Source organism: Hemitrygon akajei, chromosome 3 (genome assembly GCF_048418815.1).
Source record: "Hemitrygon akajei chromosome 3, sHemAka1.3, whole genome shotgun sequence".
Taxonomy (NCBI): Eukaryota; Metazoa; Chordata; class Chondrichthyes; order Myliobatiformes; family Dasyatidae; genus Hemitrygon; species Hemitrygon akajei.
Window position 1 is genome coordinate 4,883,850 of NC_133126.1, and position 25,013 is coordinate 4,908,862.

Below are 25,013 nucleotides of genomic sequence, written 5' to 3' on the forward strand. Positions count from 1 at the left end.
GTGCACTGCTTATTTAAATTTTAAAATATGTTTCTTATTGTAATTTATTAGCATTGCACCGTACTGCTGCCACAAAACAACATGTTTCACGACATACGCCAGTGAGATTGAACCTGGTTCTGATTGACAATAGACAATAGGTGCAGAAGTAGACCATTCAGCCCTTCGAGCCTGCACTGCCATTTTGAGATCATGGCTGATCATCTACTATCAATACCCGGTTCCTGCCTTGTCCCCATATCCCTTGATTCCCCTATCCATAAGATACCTGTCTAGCTCCTTCTTGAAAGTATCCAGAGAATTGGCCTCCACTGCCTTCCGAGGCAGTGCATTCCAGACCCCCACAACTCTCTGGGAGAAGAAGTTTTTCCTTAACTCTGTCCTAAATGACCTACCCCTTATTCTCAAACCATGCTCTCTGGTACTGGACTCTCCCAGCATCTGGAACATATTTCCTGCCTCTATCTTGTCCAATCCCTTAATAATCTTATATGATTCAATCAGATCCCCTCTCAATCTCCTTAATTCCAGCATGTACAAGCCCAGCCTCTCTAACCTCTCTGCGCAAGACAGTCCTGACATCCCAGGAATTAACCTTGTGAATCTACGCTGCACTTCCTCTACAGCCAAGATGTCCTTCCTTAACCCTGGAGACCAAAACTGTACACAATACTCCAGGTGTAGTCTCACCAGGGCCCTGTACAAATGCAAAAGGATTTCCTTGCTCTTGTACTCAATTCCCTTTGTAATAAAGGCCAACATTCCATTAGCCTTCTTCACTGCCTGCTGCACTTGCTCATTCACCTTCAGTGACTGATGAACAAGGACTCCTAGATCTCTTTGTATTTCTCCCTTACCTAACTTTCCCCCGTTCAGATAATAATCTGCCTTCCTGTTCTTACTCCCAAAGTGGATAACCTCACACTTATTCACATTAAACGTCATCTGCCAAGTATCTGTCCACTCATCCAGCCTATCCAAGTCACCCTGAATTCTCCTAACATCCTCATCACGTCACACTGCCACCCAGCTTAGTATCATCAGCAAACTTGCTGATGTTATTCTCAATGCCTTCATCTAAATCGTTGACGTAAATCGTAAACAGCTGTGGTCCCAATACCGAGCCCTGTGGCACCCCACTAGTCACCACCTGCCATTCTGAGAACACCCATTCACCGCTACCCTTTGCTTTCTATCTGCCAACCAGTTTTCTATCCATGTCAATGTCTTCCCCCCGATGCCATGAGCTTTGATTTTACCCACCAATCTCCTATGTGGGACCTTATCAAATGCCTTCTGAAAATTGAGGTACACTACATCCACTGGATCTCCTTTGTCTAACTTCCTGGTTACATCCTCGAAAAGCCACTTTTGAAGCCACTTTATTAGGTACACATGTACGCTGCGTTAACGCAAATATTTAATCAACCAATCAGGTGGCAGACAAGAGCATGCATACACGTTTGAGGTTCAGTTGTTGTTCAGACCGAATATCAGAATAGGGAAGAAACGTGATTTAAGTGACTTTGACTGTGGAATGATTGTTGTGCCCTACTGGGTAATTGGAGTATCCCCAAAACTGCCGATCTTCTGGAATTTTCACCACAAAGTTTCTAGAGTTTACAGAGAACAACATCCAGTGAGTGGCAGTTCTGTGAGCAAAAATGCCTTGTTAATGAGAGAACTCAGAGAATGGCCAAACACAGTCAAGCTGACAGGAAGATGACAGTAACTACAATAACCATTGGGGGGGGGCTGAGAAACACCAAAACGTTGAACCTTGAAGTGGACGGGCTACAACATCAGAGACTACACTGTGTTCCACCCCTGTTTGTAACTGGTCACTGAGTGCATCTTGGTACATCTTCTTGGGCGTGATGAATGCAGTGGCCTAAGTTATTTTTAATGAGTTACTTACTAATATTGAAATCATCCGCGTAGTCCTTCGGAAATGAGCTAGAGGGAGGTGGCTCAGCAAAACTGCCATGTTTCCCTGTGCTAATGGTGGTCATGGTCCATATTTCATCCACCTCCAAGGGCATGGAGAATGATCCATTCACGAGCTGTACAAGTGAAATCAAATACATCTTCAATTTGTTTTCAATTTACAAGGCAGGATGAGAAAGCCTATCTCAGTATGTCACACCGTTTCCTGTCCCAACTTCCATCAGCCAACTATAAAACTTTCTAATAAAATGAAAACTAGTGAAAACTGCAGCTTTCTTTTAAATACATGGATACGCAATATTTCTAAAGACGTTTGATCTAATCCAATACATTTGTTGTATCAGAATCCCATGCCCGCCAGATTGCTTTTAGCACAGACTACGATATCTCTGCCGTTTACATAAAGGTAATCTTAAGGACTATCGCATTTCTGCCATGCACCTTGACTAGAAGCAAGTCACATTATGACTAATTATGTACAATTGTTTGGATTGCACGCTGGCAAGTCAAACCGTTGCTTATCACTTCCACATTTCATACTTCTGTTACCAGTAATTGCCGGTTATTGCAAATATGAGAAACTATGTAGAGTCAGAGCCACAGGAAACTACAAGCACAGGAACAAGCCCTTCATCCCATCTAGTCGATCTAACCATTTAAACTGCCTACTCCCATCGACCTGCACCAGGAGGACCATAGCCCTCCCTACCCCTACCATTCATGTACCTATCCAAACTTCTTTAAATATTGAAATCAGGTTCCCATGCATCACTTGCACTGGCAGCTGGTTCCACACTTTCACCACCCTCTGAGTGAAGATGTTTCCCCTCATGTTCTCCTTAAACATTTCACCTTTCACCCTTAACCTATGAACTCCAGTTGAATTCTCAACCAACCTCAGTGGAAAAAGCCTCCTTGTTTATACCTATCCATACCCCTCGTAATTTTGTATACTTCTATCAAATCTCCACTCAATCTTCGATGTTCTGAGGAATAAAATCCTAACCTATTTAATCATTCCTCATAACTCAGGTCCTCCTGAACCAGCAACATTCTTGTAAATTTTCTCTGTGCTCTTTCAACCTTGTTTACATTTTTCCTGTAGGTAGGTGACAAATCTGCACACAATCTCCAAATTAGGCCTCACCAACATCTTATACAACTTCAACATAACATTCCATCTTCTGTACAATACATTGATCTACAAAAGGCCAATGTGCCAAAAGCTTTCTTTATGACCCTACCTACCTGCGAGATCATTTTTAATGAATGATGGACCCGTATTCACAGATCCCTTTGTTCTATCACACGCCTCAATGCTCTACCGTTCACTGTGTAAGACCTACCTATGTAGGTCCAACTGAAGTGCAAAACCTTGCACTTGTCTGCATTACATTCCATCTGCCATTTTCCAGCTGATGCAGGTCCCTCTGTAAGCCATGATAGCCTTCCTCACTGTTCACTACCCAAATCTTGGCTTCATCCCAAATTTATTGATCCAGTTAACCACATCATTGTAAATATGTATTGGAATGCCATGACCAAAATATTGACTCTTCATTGGTTAAAAACAATCATCTGTGAGACACACAAGAGATTCTGCAGATGCTGGGAATCTGGAGCAATACGCCAAAAGGCTGGAGGAACTCAGTGGGCCACACTCCATCGGCGGAAATGAATAAAAAGTCAATGTTTTCGGGCTGAGACCCTTCTTCAGAACTGGAAAGGAAGGGGGAAGGTGCCAGAATAAAAGGTGGGGGAGGGGAAGGAGGACAAACTGGAAGGTGATAGGTGAAGCCAGGTGGGTGGGGGAGGGGGATGAGGTAAAAAACTAGGGAGGTTTGATGCACCATCGATATCTCTCTCTGAGACGTGAAGGCGAGATATCGGCTTTTATTGACTAGAAGAAAGAACAAGCAGTAGTTGACCACCACACTACATCCTGGAGACTGAGGGCCAGGCTCAGGCCTCAATCGCCTTTATATCGGGGTCTGTGGGAGGAGCCACAGTCAGTGGGAGGGGCCACAGGAGCAGTCAGCAGGGGGCGTGTCCAGACAGGTATATGTAGTTTAGCACAAGGTTATAGGTGGAAAAGGCAAATGGCTGAAGAAGGAGGAATCTGATAGGAGAGGAGAGTGGACCATGGGAGAAAGGGAAGGAGAAGAGGCACCAAGGGGAGGTGATAGGCCGGTGAGAGGAGGTTAGAGGGGGCCAGAGGGAGAAATAGAAGAAGAGCAAACGGGGATGGGAAAAATTACAGTAAATTGGAGAAATTGATTTTCATGCCATCAGGTTGGAGGGTTCCCAGATAGAATACAAGGTGTTTCTCATCCAGTCTGAGAGTGGTGTCATTGTGGCAGAACCTCAATGCTATGACTGACATTTCCACAATCTGCATATTGCGTTAGCTGAAATAGGGGTTTGCAATATTCTTAAGAGCTTCGATAAAGTAAATAAGACAAACTGATCTTCATTGATGGGTGAGTCAAAGAACACAGATTTATCATAATTAGCAAAAGCACAGGGACCCATCACTCAGGACCTGCCCTCTTCTCATTACTACCATCAAGCAGTAAGTACAGGAGCCTGAAGGCACACACTCAATGTGTTAGGAACAGCTTCTTGCCACCTGTACATTTTGGTCAAATGTCCCAAATAAATGAAGGGAATCCTGGTTATTTTCTTGATTTGTTTTTCTTCTTTAAGAGTTGTTCTAAATAAACGGCTGTAGTGGAGGAAGATTCAACACTAATGTGCAGATTCTGACTGGAAATAAAGAAAAAAAAATCAGGAAGGAAGATTGAGAAAGAAAGACTGAGACCAATCATGAGACCATGACTGGGCCCAACTGGATGGTCCATCTTTGAAACAAAATTTGCTGCAAGTTTCTACAGGAGTGTATAATTATTCTTCTATATTTTTTCTTGATGTGTGGGCAACATTAATAACACACTTATTGATTTCTTCTTCTCCAGCCCTTTACCTTTTCCACATTTCACCTCAAAGCTTCTCACTTCATCCCCCCCTCCCCCAATCCACCTGGCTTCACCTATCACTTTGTAACATGTCCTCATTCTCCTCTTACCACCTTCTTATTCTGCCGTCTTCCCCCTCCTTTCCAGTCCTGATGAAGGGCCTCGCCTGAAATGTTGGCTGTTTACTCATTTCCATAGATGCTGCCTGGTCTGCTGAGTTTCTCCAGCATCTTGAGTGCGTTGCTCTGGATTTCCAGCAGCTGCAGTATCTCTTGTGTTTACAATTTATTGCACATCTTTGGTTTTTGTGAGGGTATTGGGACCTTTCTGTAGCATGTTGATCTAAAATCACAACCTCCATCCATTTATTTTGGTGTCAGCACATAAAAGTATCATAGTTTACTACCTTTCATTCGACTAGGTGCTATGGAGCAATTTTAACTCATGGATTGATGGTGCAATATTGTAACTGCAGGTGTATCACACAAATCTTTCATTTTAAGCAAATCTATAAAGCTAATGCAATGTATTCTTCACATAATTCCAGAAATCATTAAAAATAACAATAGTAAAGATTTGGGGATCGGTAATCTAGACTCAGATAAAGAGGAGAAAATAACAATGGCAAAAGTACTGGGCAACACAGCAGTGTAGCGTTAGTGTAACGTTTTATTAATCTTGCAACGGGGGTTCAATTCCTGCTGCTGTCTATAAGGAGTTTATATATTCTCCCCATGGGTTTCCTCTAGACCAGGGGTGTCAAACTCATTTTAGGTCACGGGCCGGATTGAGCAAAATGCAGCTTCATGCGGGCCGGATCAGTCGGACGCGTGCGAACGCAGCTTTCGTTGCCTCCGTTTTTTCAGCCTGCTCTCAGGTGTCTCAGTCTCTGCTATAACTACAAAGTGTTTCACTTTACAAATTCCGTTTCTTATGAAGAAGACTGCCGAATAAACACTAAAAACCCTGAAAACCTGGTACCTGAATAAACTCAGCATTAGCCATATCATACGCCATAGGCGCTTCGATTACTGGGGCCAGCTTTAATAGTAATTAGATATTATCTCGCGGGCCAAAGATAATTCCACCGTGGGCCGGATTTGGCCCGCGGGCCTTGAGTTTGACATATATGCTGTAGGTGCTCCAGTTTCCTCCCACATACCAAAGTCAAACCAGTAAGTAAGATAATTGGTCACACGGGTGTAATTGGGCCCTGTGGGCTCATTTGGTTGGGCAGAAATGGTGTATTATGGCGCTGTATCTCTTAAAAGAAACACCAACCAGAAAGCTAGAGGCGTTTCTCTATGACTAACGACCTGTCCAGAATTGCACAGTGAACCATAGAAACTAAACTGGGGTCAAACTCCACCAGCAGTTTAATGCATTTCAGGCAATCTTTCCAGTGTGAAATATTCAAAGAACAGAAGTTAGAAGTTTAATCTTAACTGGACAAGAGAAAAAATTGTGGATTACCTTGATGTCGGAATGTTGAGTGAAAAATTTGGAGGAGTTCTTGTAGAAGTCCAGTTTTGTATGCCATACTTTTAAAGTGTCAATCTTTTTCTAAAGAGAGAGCAAACATTAAAACTGTTTAACTGAAATACGTCACACAGAAGTTCAAGGACTGGAGGCATGTTTAAACTTGGAAATATAGGCCCGATTACAAACATTCCAAAACTATTCACAAACCTAGCATAACAGACATAGACTCATAGAACACTACAGCATAGAAATCGACCCTTAGTCCATCTAGTCTGTGTCAGAATATTAATTTGCCAGTCCCATTGACCTGCACCTGGACCATAGCCCTCCATATCCCTCCCATCCATGTACCTATACGAATTTCTCTTAAACACTGAAATCAAACCCAAATCGACCACTTCCACTGGCAGCTCAATTTACACTCTCGCCACCCTCTGAGTGACGTTCCTCATGTTCCTCTTAAACAGTTCACCTTTCACCCTTAAACAACAATCTCTAGTTGTAATCTCACCGAACTTCAGTGGAAGAAGCCTGCTTGCATTTACTCATTTATACCCCTCATAATGGTGCGACACAACGGTACACTGGTCAGCACAATCCCACTGCTGTCTATAAGGAGTCTGTATGACCCATGACCCTGTGGGTTTCCTCTGGGTATTCCGGTTTCCTTCCATGATCCCAAGACGTACCGGTTGAAAGGGTAATTGATCACTGTAAATTGTCCCACAAATAGGCTGGGATTAAACTGGGGGTTGCTAGGCAGCGCCACGCTGTATTTCAGTACATAAAGAATTCTATACCTGTATCAAATCTCCCCTACGTTCACAAGGATTAAACTCCTAATTCTAATCAAACTTTTCTTATAACTTGGTCTTTCACTCCCGGCAACATCTTTGTAAATTTTCTCTGTACTCTTTCAACCTTACTGACATCTTTTGTGTAGGTAGGTGGCCAAAACTGCATACAATACTCTAAATTAGGCCTCCCCAACGTCTTCTACAACTTCAACATAACATCCCAACTACGTTGATTTACGAAGGCCAATGTGCCAGAAGCTCTCTACAGCGCCATCTACCTGTGACTCCGCTTTCATGGAATTCAAACATTCTCTACTGTATTCAAACAATGGCTACGGATTGTGATACTTACAAATGATCCTCGGAGGTGAAAAGTTACATCTTGTGGAAAGACCTTGAAAGGTGACAGTGGAGGCCGTATACATATCGAATGATCATGAGTCTAAATTTAAGAGCAGCAGATTTAAAATATTAGTCAGTATTCAAATATACAAGATGAAACACTATTTAATGGCAGATACACAGTAATTCTACAGTTGCATTGGAATCAAGGAGTCCAAGTGGAGGTTTTCAAATGGCAAAGTTCCAACAGTGTGAGAGCAAAACAGTCACTGTGATTACTCTAATCTACTCTAAAAGGTGCAGAGCAGGGTTACCAGAATGCCGTCTGGATGAGAGGGCATGTGCTATGAGAAGCTGGACAAACTTGGGTTGTTTTCTCTAGAGCGACAGAGGCCAAGGGGAGATCAGATAGAGGTTTATTAGATTATGAGAGGCATGGATAGATAGAGAGACAATTGCTTTATCCCAGGGTTGAAATGTCTAATACCAGAGAGCATGCATTGAAGGTACGAGAGGATAATTTCAAAGGAGTTTCATTTCTTTCCACACAGAGTGGTGGGTGCCTGGAATCTGCTGCTGGGGTAGAGATAGATTCATTAGGGACTTCAAAGAGTCATTTCGATCGGCACATGAAAGCAAAGAAAATGGAGGGGTATGGACACTGTGTAGGCGGAGGAGTTTGGTTTAGCTGGCTATTAGATTACTAATTTAATCGGTTCAGCACAATATTGTGGGCCAAAGGGCCTGTTTCTGTGTATGTTCTGTGTGTAAGTGTCCTTATCTATATCTTACCTCTTATCTACTGCACTCTTTTGACCTCTCATTTATCTTAACATCTCCTTTAATAAATGACATGAAATTGCCCCAAGTTGCTTTGGTGGCAGCAAGTTGCAGATTGTAAACATTCAGAAGCACCAGTCAGTTGAATACTCTCTGGTAGATGTAAACCACTGCTTTAAGTCAACACTTCTATGTCCTTTAAATTATCAGCAGGGCTGAAATGCTTACAGTATTCTAAACAAGCTTCTTTACATTTAATAAAACCTCTTCCTTTCAATTCTTTTCTTTGCAAATAAATTCAATGCACTGTGTTTCTTAAAAATAACTTGCATTACTAATCTAGTCATTATCTGCACAAACAGATACCTTGGCTCTTGTGTTCTCCTTGGACTCTGAGAGGTAAAGGTCATTCAACCTGAACACAACATGCTGAAGTGGCAACACGTCATCTTGCTCAAGGGCTGATAGATGATGCGAACGCTGAGACAGAGCTCAGTGTCAGCACCTATAACCTTACCACTTTGCAAAAATCAGATGCCAAACTTCTCGCTTCCATGGCAGTGCAGCCAGAAGTCACTCAGTATCCACCGGCAGTGGAAGTTCTCAGCTCTGCTGTTTGAGCCCAGAATCCCACCATCCACTGTTGCATCGGTCACAGGGGCCATCACTTCCTTGCCATCCAGTCTCTGAGATTGCTGCTGCTTTCTCCAAAGGGACGACTAGCACTTCTGTAAAATGACAGCATTCACACACCTGCCCTGCTACTCAAGATAGTGCTGTCTGACAACATGTTATATTGATCCAGGGACTCCATCATTGAGACCTCCATGGAGATCTCCACCCTCTCACTGAGACCTGAACAGAGATCTCCGTCCTCTCACTGAGACCTGAACAGAGACCTCCGTCCTCCTACTGAGACCTGAACAGAGACCTCCGTCCTCCCACTGAGACCTGAACAGAGACCTCCGTCCTCCCACTGAGACCTGAACAGAGACCTCCGTCCTCCCACTGAGACCTGAACAGAGACCTCCGTCCTCCCACTCAGACCTGAACAGAGATCTCCGTCCTCTCACTGAGACCTGAACAGAGACCTCCGTCCTCTCACTGAGACCTGAACAGAGACCTCCGTCCTCTCACTGAGACCTGAACAGAGACCTCCGTCCTCCCACTGAGACCTGAACAGAGACCTCCGTCCTCCCACTGAGACCTGAACAGAGACCTCCGTCCTCTCACTCAGACCTGAACAGAGATCTCCGTCCTCTCACTGAGACCTGAACAGAGATCTCCGCCCTCTCACTGAAACCTGAACAGTGATTTCCGTCCTCTCACTCAGACCTGAACAGAGATCTCCGTCCTCTCACTCAGACCTGAACAGAGATCTCCGTCCTCTCACTCAGACCTGAACAGAGATCTCCGTCCTCTCACTCAGACCTGAACAGAGATCTCCGTCCTCTCACGGAGACCTGAACAGAGATCTCCGTCCTCTCACGGAGACCTGAACAGAGATCTCCGTCCTCTCACGAAGACCTGAACAGAGATCTCCGTCCTCTCACTCAGACCTGAACAGAGATCTCCGTCCTCTCACTGAAACCTGAACAGAGATCTCCAGTTTCTCACTGAGACCTGAACAGAGATCTCCGTCCTCACACTGAGACCTGAACAGAGATCTCCGTCCTCACACTGAGACCTGAACAGAGATCTCCGTCCTCTCACTGAGACCTGAACAGAGATCTCCGTCCTCTCACTGAGACCTGAACAGAGATCTCCGTCCTCTCACTGAGACCTGAACAGAGATCTCCGTCCTCTCACTGAGACCTGAACAGAGAGCTCCACCCTTACCCTGAGACTTGCATCAACATCTCCATCCTTCATGGTTAGCTGATAGTTGTCATTACAAACAAACAACCACACATAAGCTTGGCTGTAGTCTATTGTGCAGAGATGTAGAACATTATCAGAAGCCAGGTACTAAAGACCTGATGAATAATTAACTTACGAGATGGTGGGGTTAAAGTTAATCCTGGAATTTTCAAGGCTTAGAAATGAAGCAAAGGGCCATGGTTAGAGGGAATACCTCTTAAATTTCCAAACCATCTATCGCAGGTGAACATGGTGGGTATTGCTTCAGAATAAGTCTGCATTTACACTTCCTGTTTCAGGATGATCCTCCAGTAGTTACATCACAGAATCAGCTCCTTCAGCTATTTGTGGTGCCCGGTACAACAGAATCTATGCTGCTCCCTAAATTATTACTATTTTCAAATGACTGATTATTCAGCAAACAAGAGAAAATCTGCAGATGCTGGAAATCTGAGCAACACACACAAAATGCTGGAGGAACCCAGTAGGCCAGACAACTTCAATGGAAAAGAGTACATCTGACATTTCAGGTGAATCTCTTCGACACGACTGGCAAGTTCAGAGGATATGTACCATGAAGAGCCAAAACAAGATAAGATGTGAAATAATGAAAGCTAGATACCATGGTCTCTATGATAATGGTGAGATTTCCTTTCCCATCTGTCAGGGCCACATAACTCCCACCCTTTTCCAAGTGACCAACAGTCTTCAGGTAATGCCAGCCCGGCTGAGTGAACTGTGTAGTGTGCGCTGGAAAAAGATAAAAGTGCGTTTAAGCAAGCACGTATATGTTGTAACTCAGGAAGGATACAAATTACTGTTTGCAAAGTGCACATTACCTTTTTATATTATTACATACAAAAACCTAGCAGTACCAACTCATTTCATCTAATGTACCGCAATAAAACTGAACAAATCATTTCAACCACCACACATAATCAAATAATTTCAAGTTATCGTCCAGTCACTTTAAAATGAATTTTAAGCATTCAAGATTGTCTAATATCATTTCCAGTACACAAGAGTAAAGGAGAACAAAATAATTGTTATTCCAGGTTACAATGCAGCACAGAAAAAAACACAAAAAGAAAACAAAAGACTATAAATATATACTTATGATAGCTTATACACATAGATTGATTGTGCGTCCATAAAGTGACACTCAGCACAGGAGTGTCTGACAGGAAATGATGAAGTAGTGGTGGTGGGGGTTGTGGAGGGGTGGGTTAGTGGGTGGAGGAGCTGATCAGCCTTACTGCTTGACGAAGGAATGTAGCTGTTTTTGAGTCTGGTGGTCCTGGTGTGGATGCTACGTAGCCTCCTTCCTGATGGGCGTGGGACAAACAGTCCATGAGCAGGGTGGGTGAGATCCTTCATGATGGTACTGGCTCTATTTTTAAATTAATTACTGTATTTAAATCATTGTTTATGTTTTTCATTCAATTGCTTATAATAATATTATCCTGATAAAGGGCCTCAGCCCAAAACGTTGACTGCTTATTCATTTCTATAGATGCTGCCTGATCTGCTGAGCCCCTCCAGCACTTTGTGTATGCATGTGTGGTTTGCCCACCGCTCTTTTCCCTCTATACCAATGACTGTGTGGCCAGGCACAGCTCAAATGCCATCTATAAATTTGCCAATGATACAATTATTGCTGGCAGATTTTCAGATGGTGACAAGAGGGAGTGTAGGAGTCAGACAGATCAGCTGGTAGAGTGGTGTCACAGCAACAACCTTGCACTCAATCAAAGGATTGGCTGTGGACCAGATAGGGTAAATTGACGGAACATGTACCATGGAGAGCATTCTAACTGGCTGCATCACTGTCTGATATGGGGGGTGTGGTTCTACTGCACAGGATCAAACAAAGCTGCAGGGAGTTGTAAGTCAGCTCCATCATGGGCATGAGTCTCTGTGGTATCCAGGACAGCTTCAAGGAGCGATGCCTCAAAAAGGCTGCATCCATCATTAAGGACCTCCATCACCCAACCCATGCCTTCTTCTCATTGCTCCCATCAGGGAGGAGGTACAGGAGCCTGAAGGCACACACTCAATGATTCAGGAACAGCTTCTTCCCCTCTGCCATCTGATTTCTGAATGGACGTTGAACCCATGAACAATACCTCAGTGCTTTTTTTTGCACTATTTACTTAACGAATATATTTTGTCTGTAATTCACAGTTTTAGTATTATGTATTGCATAGTACTGCTTCCACAAAATGACAAATTTCACGACATACGCTGGTGATATTAAACCTGATTCTGATTCCTTTCTTCCAGTTTGAAACAAATTCTACTTTCAGCATGATGCTTGAATTGTTTGGAGCATGAACAGAGAGGATGTCAGGAAAATTAAATAATATTGGCGTCCACAACAGTAGAATTTTATTTTATACAGTACTGTGAAAACGCCTTAGGCACTTACATATAACTGGAGTGCCTAAGGATGTTGCACAGTACTGAAGCCCTCTGTTAATCGGGTTGACCATGGAGGTTGCATTCTAGCTGTCATACCCAAGCCAGGGCAGTTCATCATGGCGAACAAGCTGTGGTCCACGTAGCAAGCTCCCCCTCTCCACAGCTGATGAACCCAAAGGAACGGCAGAGACTGATATGGTTTGGTACCAGCAGTGCTACAGGAGTTGCCAGTCAGCGTTGAACTCAACGTAGACCTGCCTTAGGGACTCCAGCTCTGTATTTTTCCTCTGGGTTTACTCCTGAAGCCTTCCCCATGAGTGGGTGTAGCCACAAGGCAGTGGAGGTTTGAGATGAGAGTCTTCCTTTTCCTAGATGAGCTGCCAACCAAGGCTGATGAATTCCATCAGCCTGAAGCAACTGGTTTTAAGGCACCAGTAACCCACCCTTGTCCCTTCTCCTGTCAGTAGAAATGGCTCCATTGGGCTGAGTGGCTAAGGCACACGTGAAGGCCAGGAGCTGGATGATTTTCCTAATTCAGATGCACACTGCTAGGAGCATTTAATAGATAGTGGAAACTTATCCGCACTAACTCCCCACCCTCTGACTACAACAACGTTAAGAAACCTGCACGTGCATAATCATATTATTAATATTATTATTATTATTATTTGGTAGCATGTCTGCAACACAGAACACAATAAACAACGAATCAATAACAACAAAACAAGCCCCATATTCCTCCCTCCCACCCACACAGTCGTCCAACTCCAGGACAGATTGTCTTCAGCCCCCTGTGTAGAAAATGCACTTGGGTTGAAGATGATCTATGACAACTCACTTCAATGAGAGAAATGTGGATTTTTTAGGATCCTATGATGATAGAAGTGTGTTTCACCTGTAATCCAAATGGGTGACTGGACTTCATAGTGCCCACTCCATGGTTCATCTGCTGTCATCAGCCCATCCAAGCCAAATGGTAACTCCTTATAGTAACTTGCCAACAGATTCCATGCAATTGTACTAACACAGAAAAAGAAAAGCACTGAAATGTGACTGAACTTCACAATTAACATCAAAAACATTTTAACCTTGAGAGTCCTGACCTTTTCATTTTATGATTCAAGCATCTCCATAACCATGGGAAGATGCTAGTGTGTCATGGTCATGTAGGAATTAGCACGACTCTGTTACAGCTCAGGGCGTTCCAGTTTGGAATTCAAATCTGCTGTTTCTCTAAGGAGTTTGTACATTCTCTGCGTAACCATGTAAATTCCCTTTGGGTGCTCCGGTTTCCTCCCACAGTCCAAAAATGTACCACTTACTAGGTTAATTGGTGGAAATAATTAGGAATAAGTGTAGCTCAGCTGGTTGATGGTTGGGTTGAGTTGTTCACCGATCTTGGCAACTTACTTACAAATGATTTGTCACATATGAGGAGACACCATCAGTGTGCTGTTGATTGTGCTGTGCCCTCTGAATGCTTGGCCTTTGTATACTTTTCAATCACTTGATCGATCGGTTGCCATTTCAGAAACTATAAGTATGTAACGGGCAAGCATTCGGAGGACAGGCCACAATTAACAACGCGCTGATGATGTCTCCTCATACGGTGATGAAACGTTTGCAAGTAAATCGCCAAGAGTAGAGAAGAACTCAACCCAACCAGATTAAATGGTTGGTGTAAATTGTCCCGCAATTCAGTTAGTATTAAGTAGGTGAGCTGCTGGATGGTGAGACTCGTTGGCCCTGTTGTACGCTGTCTCTCTAAATAAAAAAATAAATACAACAAAAAAAAGACATTTGAACGAATAAACCTACCCACCCATAAGGAAACGAGGCAATTCACAGATCCATCTCTGCTCTCCATACTCTGATCGCATTCCTCCTCTCATTCCCGATAGCCCCAAATACAACCTATCAACTCCCCGTTAATCACAAACAAGAGATCTCCCCATTCATCCTCATTATTTTATTTCTTTATTTGCTCTCTTTTTGCACTACTTATTTAATTTTGTTATATTCATTATTGTCATTTATACTTATTGCACAGAATTGCTGCAGCAAAATAACACATTTCATGACAGATGCCAGCGATATGAAACCAGATTGTGACTTGGAGGTCAGGATCAAACCTGGACTCATGCAGTATCAGAACACCACCTCCAATTTTCTGCTACTATGTTGATACAGTTTGCTTTGGAATATTGCACAGAGATATGCACTGGTTTTCTGTTAATTAAATTAGGCTTAGTTTAGGGGACAATGGCTATTGAGGGATACAAAGAGCAAAATCAGGCAGAGATGAGGTACAGATACGTAGCAGGCATCAAACAAATAGATCGCTTATGTATATGGTATGTAGGAGTATACTAAAGGAATAAATCAGGGAGGCAAAATGAGGGTGTAAAATAGCATTCACAGATAAGGCAAAGAGGAATCTGGGAGATTCTGTAAGTACATGAAGATCAGTGAGATTGCCTACTTATGAGATGGGTCCCCATAAAGATCAGTGTGGTTGTCTACGTGTGGAGCCGTGAGAGATGGGCGAGCTCTTAAATGGATACTACTTGTGTGTATTTATTGTGGAGCAGACCAGTAAACATCCCAAATTTAGGGTACAGGAGCATGAAGACACATACTTAACTGACTTATTTGGGACAAGTCTTAAAGAACATAAACTAATCAAGAAAATTGCTGTGATTTAATTTGTTTACTTGAGACACTATAGCTTAATTGGGACAGGATACTATTGTTAACTAGCATCAGATGCATGCATTTGTGTGGCCATTAGACACATCATGCTTGCAGCCATCAGTTTTTTTAAAATAGTGTCAGTTGTGTGTGTTTGTGCTCAAAAAGCAGTGATTTTTGTCACTGACAGTTGGTGAGAAATAAGTAGTAAGACAATTCAGAACTGTTTTGCTCACTGCAGTTTCACTACTTCAACAAGTTTGGAGAAGAATTTGAAAGTATCGGCAATCATCTTGAATGTTACAATGAAAATGAAGATTTGCAGGATGTAATTGTTGAAAGCCTTTATAAAGGCACTCTATTATCTACACTAGGTGTCTGTGCTGATTTTGTTCTTTCATAATCAAAAGAATACGGCAAGAACGCTGAACTAATTCACCTGTTAGTAACTATTAGGAACTAATACAGTTTTATAGCACTGTAGTAGTATTGTTACAAGTACTCCAATTTGTTCTGTATTTCATTTAAATACATAATTTGTTACTCAGTTATACAGTTATATGGTAGCTTATCTTTTTTTTTTATACAGTTTTAACAATTTCCAAGAAACTTGACTAATTGGGATAGCCAATTAATTAGACCAAAATGTATTGGTCCCCGTGTGTCTTATCGATGTTTGTACTTACGACGTCATATTGCCATTAATGTAGTTCTGGTTAAGTATTCGAGCCCAACACCCTCCTCCTGTATTGTTATTGACCGTACTGTAGTCTTCGGATGACCATAGTTTCTTGCCAGTTTTCCGAGCATTGCTGCTTGAAATAGTTCCAGGATAATGGGCTCTATGGAATGAAATAGGACGTTTATAATAAATACAAAATGCATTTCATTTTTTAAACAACATGCATTTATATCATACACTAAATACAGCAAAAGATCACCAACTGATTAATAAACAGAATAAAAAAAAAAATATTTTGACATCAGGGACGAGATACAGAAGCCAGAAGGCACAAGCTCAATGATTCAGGCAGAGACACTGCTATATGATTTTTTTTAGTTATTTAATTTAGAGATAAGAGTTGGAACAGGCCCTTTGAACTGCTCTGCCCAGCAACTCCCCTATCTAACCCTAACCTAATAACAGGGCAATTTACAATGATTTGGGTTAATTGGGCCAACAGGTATTCAGGGCAGATGTTTGTTTGGGACCAGTGTTAAAGAACAAAAAAAAATTGACAAAAATAGCTGGGATTTCCCTCTATTTGGGACGCTGTGCCACTCATTTAGGACAGGAGAGTTTCTGAACAGTGCAAGTCATTTGCATTTGTGTGGACACCACAACGTGCTTGGAGCAATCAACTTTTTACAATAGCGTCAGTTGCATGTGTTTGTGCTCAAAAAGCAGTGATTTTTGTCACTCATATTGGTGAGAAATAAGCAGTAAGGCAATTCAGAACTGCTTTGCTCATGGCAGGTTAAAGCATCCAGGCTTGGAGATGCTGGAAATGGCTGGGAGTGGAAATGAAATGGTTTCATTACTTCAACCAGTTAGGAACTACAAAGGGATTGACAATAATCCTGAATGTTACATTGACAATGAATTTTGGAAGATGCTATCATCAAAAGTATTGTATGAAGTTAGTCCATTATCTGCACAAGGTGTCTGCGCTGATTTTGTTCATTTAGAGACAAGCCAGGTAGCGGAGTGAAGATACATCTCTACCAAAGGAGGTTTAAATTGCTCCTTCCCTCTGCTAGCCTGCAGGTCACCCTTGGGCAAGGTGTAGCATCTGCTTACCTTCCCCATCCACACCGATCAAGGTCATGTGAAGCCAAGCGAGCAGGTTGTATGAGCAGTTGGTGCATATCACAAGTCCTGGTTATGTGACCACTGTCACTAGACAGAAAATCTCTGAAGTGTATTGATAATGGCTGGGGTCACCCACCTCGTAAAGACACTGGCCAGAAGGCAGCAAACCACTTCTGTAGAAAAATTTGCCACGAACAATCATGGTCATGGAAAGGCCATGATCACCCATGTCATACGACACAGCACATAATGATGACAGTCAATCAAAAGAACACAGCAGCATAAACTGGGCAAATTGCTCTGTCGATAACTATTAGTTTTGCAGTACTGGAGTAATATTGGTGGTGTTCTAATTCATTCTGTATTTCATTTAAAATACAAAAGTTGTTATTCAGTCAAACAGTGGTTTGTCTTTTTTATATTTTTCCAACTATTTCCATGAATTAGGCTAATTGGGGCAGTTGCCTAATTGGGCCAAAATGTACTGGTCCCGACGTGTTCTATTTAACCGGAATTCCCTGTATTCAAAGGGAAATAGCCATATGATGACAGGAGCAGAAAAGATGATCTCCATGGTTCTTCACACGGCTTTAGACAACCTGGACAACACAAACACCTACATCAGGATGCTGTTCATCCACTATAGCTCAGCATTTAATACCATCATTCCCACAATCCTGATTGAGAAGCTGCAGAACCTGGGCCTCTGTACCTCCCTCTGCAATTGGATCCTCGTCTTCCTAACCAGAAGACCACAGTATGTGTGGATTGGTGATAATATCTACTCCTCACTAACGATCAACATTGGTGCATCTCAGGAGTGTGTGCTTAGCCCACTGCTCTACTCTCTGTATACACATGACTGTGTGGCTAGGCATAGCTCAAATACCATCTACAAATTTGCTGATGATACAACTATTGTTGGTAGAATCTCAGGTGGTGATGAGAGGGCGTATAGGAGTAAAATATGCTAACTAGTGGAGTGGTGCCACAGTAACAACCTGGCACTCAACATCAGTAAGATGAAAGCTGATTGTAGACTTCAGGAAGGATAAGACGAAGGGACACATACCAGATCTCATAGAGGGATCAGAAGTGGAGAGAGTGAGCAGCTTCAACTTCCTGGCTGTCAAAATTTGAGGATCTAATCTGGTCCCAACATATTGATGTAATTATGAAAAAGGCAAGACAGTGGCTATACTTTATTAGGAGTTTGAAGAGATTTGGCAAGTCAACAAATACACTCAAAAACTTCTATGGTTGTACCATGGAGAGCATTCTGACAGGCTGTAGCACTGTCTGGTATGGAGGGGCTACTGCACAGGACTGAAAGAAGCTGCAGAAGGTTGTAAATAGATAGATAGATAGATAGATACTTTATTCATCCCCATGGGGAAATTCAACTTTTTTTCCAATGTCCCATACACTTGTTGTAGCAAAACTAATTACATACAATACTTAACTCAGTAAAAAATATGATATGCATCTAAATCACTATCTCAAAAAGCATTAATAATAGCTTTTAAAAAGTTCTTAAGTCCTGGCGGTAGAATTGTAAAGCCTAATGGCATTGGGGAGTATTGACCTCTTCATCCTGTCTGAGGAGCATTGCATCGATAGTAACCTGTCGCTGAAACTGCTTCTCTGTCTCTGGATGGTGCTATGTAGAGGATGTTCAGTTATCCATAATTGACCGTAGCCTACTCAGCGCCCTTCGATCAGCTACCGATGTTAAACTCTCCAGTACTTTGCCCACGACAGAGCCCGCCTTCCTTACCAGCTTATTAAGACGTGAGGCGTCCCTCTTCTTAATGCTTCCTCCCCAACACACCACCACAAAGAAGAGGGCGCTCTCCACAACTGACCTATAGAACATCTTCAGCATCTCACTACAGACATTGAATGACGCCAACCTTCTAAGGAAGTACAGCCGACTCTGTGCCTTCCTGCACAAGGCATCTGTGTTGGCAGTCCAGTCTAGCTTCTCGTCTAACTGTACTCCCAGATATTTGTAGGTCTTAACCTGCTCCACACATTCTCCATTAATGATCACTGGCTCCATATGAGGCCTAGATCTCCTAAAGTCCACCACCATCTCCTTGGTCTTGGTGATATTGAGACGCAGGTAGTTTGAGTTGCACCATATCACAAAGTCCTGTATCAGTTTCCTATACTCCTCCTCCTGTCCATTCCTGACACACCCCAAATCTAGTCAGCTCTGTCTTGGGTACTAGCCCACAAAGTATCCAGGACATCTTTAGGGAGCATTGTCTCAGAAAGGCAGCGTCCATTATTAAGGACCTCCCTTTTCTCACTGTTACAATCAGGTAGGAGGTACAGAAGCCTGAAGGCACACACTCAGCATTTCAGGAACAGCTTCTTTCCCTCTGTCATCCGATTCCTAAATGGACGTTGAACCCATGAACACTACCTCACTTTTTAAAAAAGTATACAGTATTTCTAATTTTGCATGTTTTTTTAATCTATTCAATATATGTAATTGATATACTTGTTTATTTGTTATTATTCTTGTTTATTTATTATTTTCTCTGCTATATTATGTATTGCATTCAGCTGCTGCTGTTAAGTTAACAAATTTCACATCACATGCCAGTGATAATAACCCTGATTCTGGTCTGGTTACTGATGTGCTGGAGTTTGGCCTGTGCACAGATGGGCTGAAAAAGAAACTCACAATGCCTAGGAGTAAACACTAATTAAAGAAATAGAAATCTGCATTACAAAGATGCAGTGGCATGACCAGTCATGAAATCTGCATACTGCAATCCATCAGGAGCAGACACCAATGCCCTCATCTCTACCACGCACATCTACACGGAGTGCTATTGCGGGAAAGCAGCATCCATCATCAGAGACCCCACCACCAGGTCATGCTGGCTTCTTGCTGCTGCCATTAGGCAGGAGGTAGAGGAGCCTCAGGAACAGTTATTACCCATCAAACATCAGGCTCTTGAACCAAAGAGGATAACTTCGCTCATCCCACCACTGAACTGTTTCCCCAACCTATGGACTCAACTTTAAGGACTCTACAACCCATGTTTTGACTATTTATTGTTTAGGACTCTCCAACCCATGTTTGCTTATATATTTACTGTTATTTTTCTTCAATGTTTGTATTGGTTCTTTGCCTGTCTCCGTTACGTGCAGTTTTTCATTGATTCTATCGTGCTTCTTTCTATTTACTATGAATGCCTGTAAGGAAATGAATCTCAGGGTAGTGTATGCATGTATGCAGTTTGGTAACAAATTTACTTTGAACTTCGAATGTGGGAAAACTACAGTTAAAGACCAACTGAACTTCAGGTGAAATCAGCAAAGAAGCAATCAGACACGCTGCGATTGTTGAGCAAATTCACAGGTTAGTTGATGTGTATGCATTTCCAATTAATTAATTATTTCCAATCTCAGTGTCGAAACAGCCTGAGGTGACTTCCGCCATACTTTACAGTAGTGATAGTGTTACTGAGCAGTATTAGATTTATGTCACATGTACCACAAAAAAAGCATATCCTTGCCCATAAAGACTTTGCAAAGTATTACTTAGAAGACACTGTAAAGATGTGGAAGAAGAACTTGTGATCAAATGAGACTAAAGTGAAACTTCTTGTCCTCGACAACAAGCTGTATGTTCAGTGTTTCTGGCAAAGCTAATAGATTCTTACCCAAAAGACTATTGATTTTAACAGCTGTGAGAAGTGGATCAACTAAGTACTGAGCTGCGAATATGCTTCACAGTTGAATACTTTTGAACTGCTGACATGTCAGTTTTTGAATTTTTAGTCTTTCATGCTTTACAATTTTCCCTGCTTTCTTGGACTCTACAGCGAAAAAAGGACCACGTGAATAAATTTAATTCACAAATAAAAATTCTCAGTTAAATTGACCAAAATCTCTGGTTGCAATACTTATTTATGTGAACAAAAGGTTAGGGGCTGAATACTTTTACAAGGAAGTATAAATTGGTTTTGAGCTGGTGTTTAAAAGCGTTAACTGAGTCTGCATCCCTTATAGTTTCAGGTATTGAGTTTAGGAGCATAGCTCAATAAAGCAGACCCACCAATTATCTTTAAATTTAAGGGCAGAAGACGACCTCAGAGTTTGAGCAGGATTATAAAACAAAAATGATTCTCTGATGTACTCAGTACCAGTTCATTGAGAGCTTTAAAATCAAGTAAGAGAACTTTAAAATCAATTCTGAAAGATACAGGAAGCCAAAGCAGAGTTGCTAGGATGGGAGCGATATGTTCCCTCAACCTGGTCTTAGTTAAAAGTCTAGCAGCGATGTTCTGAAAGAGTTTGAGAATGAATGGCAGGAAGAAATGCCTACCCTATGATGTCGACCACATCGCTTAGCTCAGTATGAAGCACATCCCAAGATATCGGTTCCCAAAGATTATCGCTGGCTATGATTTTCACCTGCTCTAGACCCATTTTGTCCAGGGTATCTCTCAGCAGCTTGGCATATAAAAAAAAAGTTAGAGAGAATATTAGCATTTTAAACATCAATGTGCATTTGCAATTAAAATTAAGAATGAAGAAAATGTGTCACAAGGCCTATTTAGAATGGATGTTGAAAGGATGCTTCCAATAGTGGGGGAGTAAAGGACCAGAGCAGACATCCTCAGAATAGAGGGGTGTCCATTGAGCACAGCGATGAGGAGGAACTTCCTCAGCCAAAGGGTGGGGAATCTGTGGAATTTGTTGCCATGGATGGCCGTGGAGGCCAAGTCATTGAGTACATTTTAAGTAGAAGCTGGTAGGTTCTTGATTAGTCAGTGTGTCAAAGGGTACAGGGAGAAGGCAGGAGAAGATACAGCATTGTGGGCTGAAGAGCCTGTAGGTTTTCTATGTTATAATGGGGTTGAGAGGAACAAAAATAACCATGATGGGACAGCAGAGTACACCCAATGGGCCAAATGGTCTAATTTCTCCCATGTGTATGGTCTCCAAGACAGAATTAAGGAGGCCCGTAGACAATGTTTCAGATATTGGAAATGCTTTTAAAAATGTAACAAATAAAACTAAAGATTGCTTGGTGGTGTCAAAATTTTCTTCAGTACGGCACTGTAATCCGTCCTGCATTGACATCTTGATTTCCTACTCCCAACTTCAAACAAAATTGCTTGCTGATACATTTAATGGGAGAATGAATTCAGGTCAAGCCATTCTTTCATACAACAGAATACAGACAACAGAAACAATAAATTGCTTCAAATATATTGAGGTTTAAATGTGGATGCCAGTGAAGACAGTTCTTAATGGTCAAGCGAAAAAAATTAGCAAGCTCACATTTCATGATCAACCATTTCGCAACATCAACGTGAAAACGAAAGCAAGAGAAAGGACAAGTTTTCATTTACTGAAAAATAATTTCAAATGCAATGCCTTGGCAACAATTTATGGCATTAAAAAGAACCTTTCTGTATATGGAGTGATACACACAAAATGCTGGAGGAACTCAGGTCAGGCAGCATCTATGGAAATGAATAAACAGTCAACATTTTGGGCCAAGACCCTTCCTCAGGACTGGAAAGGAAGGGGGAAGATGCCAGATTTAAAAGGTGGGGGGAGGGGAAGAGGACATGCTAGAAAGGGATTGGTGAAGCCAGGTGGATGGAGAAGGGAGAATGGGAATGAAGTAAGAAGCTCGTAGGTGATAGGTGGAAAAGGCAAAGGACTGGAAAAGAAGGAATCTGGCAAGAGAAGAGAGTGGACCATGAAAGAAATGAAATGAGGAGGGGCACCAGGAGGAGGTGATAGGCAGGTGAGGGAAAGAGTTAAGAGGCCAAAGTGCCCTCTGTAAGTGGAGTTGCAAAACTTAGTGGTTTTCAACTGGACTAAACTTTGATAAATGGAATTGGTGAAACAATTATAGTGTAGTACAGCATGGAAACATATGACTTAGCAAGAGGAATGGTCTCTTCGACCCCACTCTGCATGTTGGAGCAATGTATTATGTGCTGAATGGTCTCGTTGCCCCCACTCCGCACATTGGAGCCAATGGATAGTGTGCTGAATGGCCTCGTTGCCCCCACTCCGCACGTTGGAGCCAATGGATTGTGTGCTGTGCATTTATTATGGGGACGTCACTTGAGTGTGAGGGAGGAAGTGAAGGGATTAAGTTATGTATTCACCTTCTTTCAGGGCAGTTTGTAGCTTGGAACCGGTGAAGGTCACATCTTTGCTGACTGCTGAGATAAAGCTTAGTTGTATGTTTGCTAATTGCTAATAAAGGATTGAATAGGGGGCTTGTCTTTTGGAGCGATCATTAGAGCTGGGGGGTGAGTCATGGTATAACAGCAGGCTAGTAACAATGGGTTTGTTTTGATTTTGGATCAGTTTTGCTGCTGCACTGCATTTAATAAGATCATCATTAATCTGAACATAGTAATTTGCACATCCTTATTTACCAAATTATTTACAGAGTATAGCACAGAAACAGGCCCTTTTGCCCATCTAGTCTGTGCCAAACTATTAATCTGCCTACTCCCATCAACCTGCACTTGGTCCATACCTTCCAATCCATGGACCTGTCCAGATTTCCCTTAGATGTTGAAATTGAACCCACGTCTATCACTTGCACTGGCAGCTCATCCCACTCTCTCACCACCCTGAGTGAAGGAGTTTCCTCTCATGTTCCCTTTAAATATTTCACCTTTCACCCTCAACCCATGACCTCCAGTTCTCATCTCACCCAAACTCAGTGGAGAAAGCTTGCCTGCATCACTCATAATTTTGTATACCTCTACCAAATCTCCCCTCATTCTCCTATACTCTATGTACCCTAGTCTTAAAAATATTGCGAGACACAGCTTCCACTGCCCCGAGGAAAGGTGTGTCAAAGACTCAAAATCCCTTGAAGGAACCATTTCATTTCCCGTCCCTGGATCTAGATTCTCCAACAGCATACATTCACGGCACATACCATGATCGTCCCTCAGAATCAAACGCTTCAGCCAGCGCAAAGGAAAGGTAGAAGCCAGGCACGTTTTAAGTTGCAGAGAAGGGGAAGGGACAGAAAGAGAATGGGAATAGTTATGAAACATTATTCATCAAGACAGTAAAAGACAGAAATTGTGATGATGCTGTCTGAAAACACGTGGGAAAGGCATTGCATCACACTTTGTCTGTCTGGGAGAGGTACAAACAAGAGGTGAAGAACAAGGGAATTATAAATAACCAAACTCTGGCACTGCAAGATACTGAACATTGCAGATGTTGTAAATTTGAACCATAAAATAATGCTGGAAATCCTCAGCAAATCAGACAGCATTTGTGGAGAGGGAAGAATCAAGTTAACATCAAGATCCTTCATCAGAATTAGGCACTTCTGATATAGACTGGAATGTCAGGTGCATGTGATTGTTGAAATAGGTTCATAGGTCACATGGGTGTCATAGGTCAGCAATGGCTCATTCAACCAGAAGGCCCTGTATCTTTACATACCAGGGGCTCCCAACCTTTGTCTTGCCATTGATTAATACCATTAAGAAGGGGGTCCATGGAGCCCAATTTTGGGAACCCCTGACATAAACAATAAAAAGAAAAACTGTGTCCAGAGAGTTGCAGCATACCTAGTCAGGGCTTGGGATCACATTCCCTGAACGTACACTGGTCTTTGTTAGAACGTTGTCATTGTAATTCAATAGAAGTGAGCAACAGCAACAGAATTTTGAACCAAATTGATTCCTGAGATCCAAATGCCTGGAGCAGCACGGAGTAGGCCCAAAGCCTGGTTATCTGTCCATCATATTAGGGGGCAAATAAACGCACAATTTGCAGACACAAAGCGCAGCAGTCAGGAGTGTGGGGGAGGGGGGTCCTTAATGATGGATATCATCTTTTTGAGGCATCCACCTTTGAAGATTTCCTTGATGTTGGGAG

The 25,013-nt window shown here is 42.3% G+C and overlaps 1 protein-coding gene across 4 annotated transcripts in view; it reads right to left on the bottom strand.

Moving 5' to 3' along the window:
- galcb (galactosylceramidase b) overlaps positions 1-25,013 on the bottom strand; it is a 68,788-nt gene that overhangs the window by 15,159 nt on the left and 28,616 nt on the right. For 3 of the 4 annotated variants that reach the window (XM_073039190.1, XM_073039189.1, XM_073039186.1), the window contains 7 exons: positions 21,457-21,584; positions 15,982-16,137; positions 13,500-13,624; positions 10,806-10,933; positions 7,554-7,643; positions 6,396-6,485; positions 1,919-2,063 (listed from right to left, as the gene is read on the bottom strand). In XM_073039190.1, coding sequence (XP_072895291.1) covers positions 1,919-2,063; positions 6,396-6,485; positions 7,554-7,643; positions 10,806-10,933; positions 13,500-13,624; positions 15,982-16,137; positions 21,457-21,584 — 862 coding nt within the window. The remainder of the gene's footprint in view (positions 1-1,918; positions 2,064-6,395; positions 6,486-7,553; positions 7,644-10,805; positions 10,934-13,499; positions 13,625-15,981; positions 16,138-21,456; positions 21,585-25,013) is intronic. The other variant, XM_073039187.1, reaches the window with a different exon arrangement.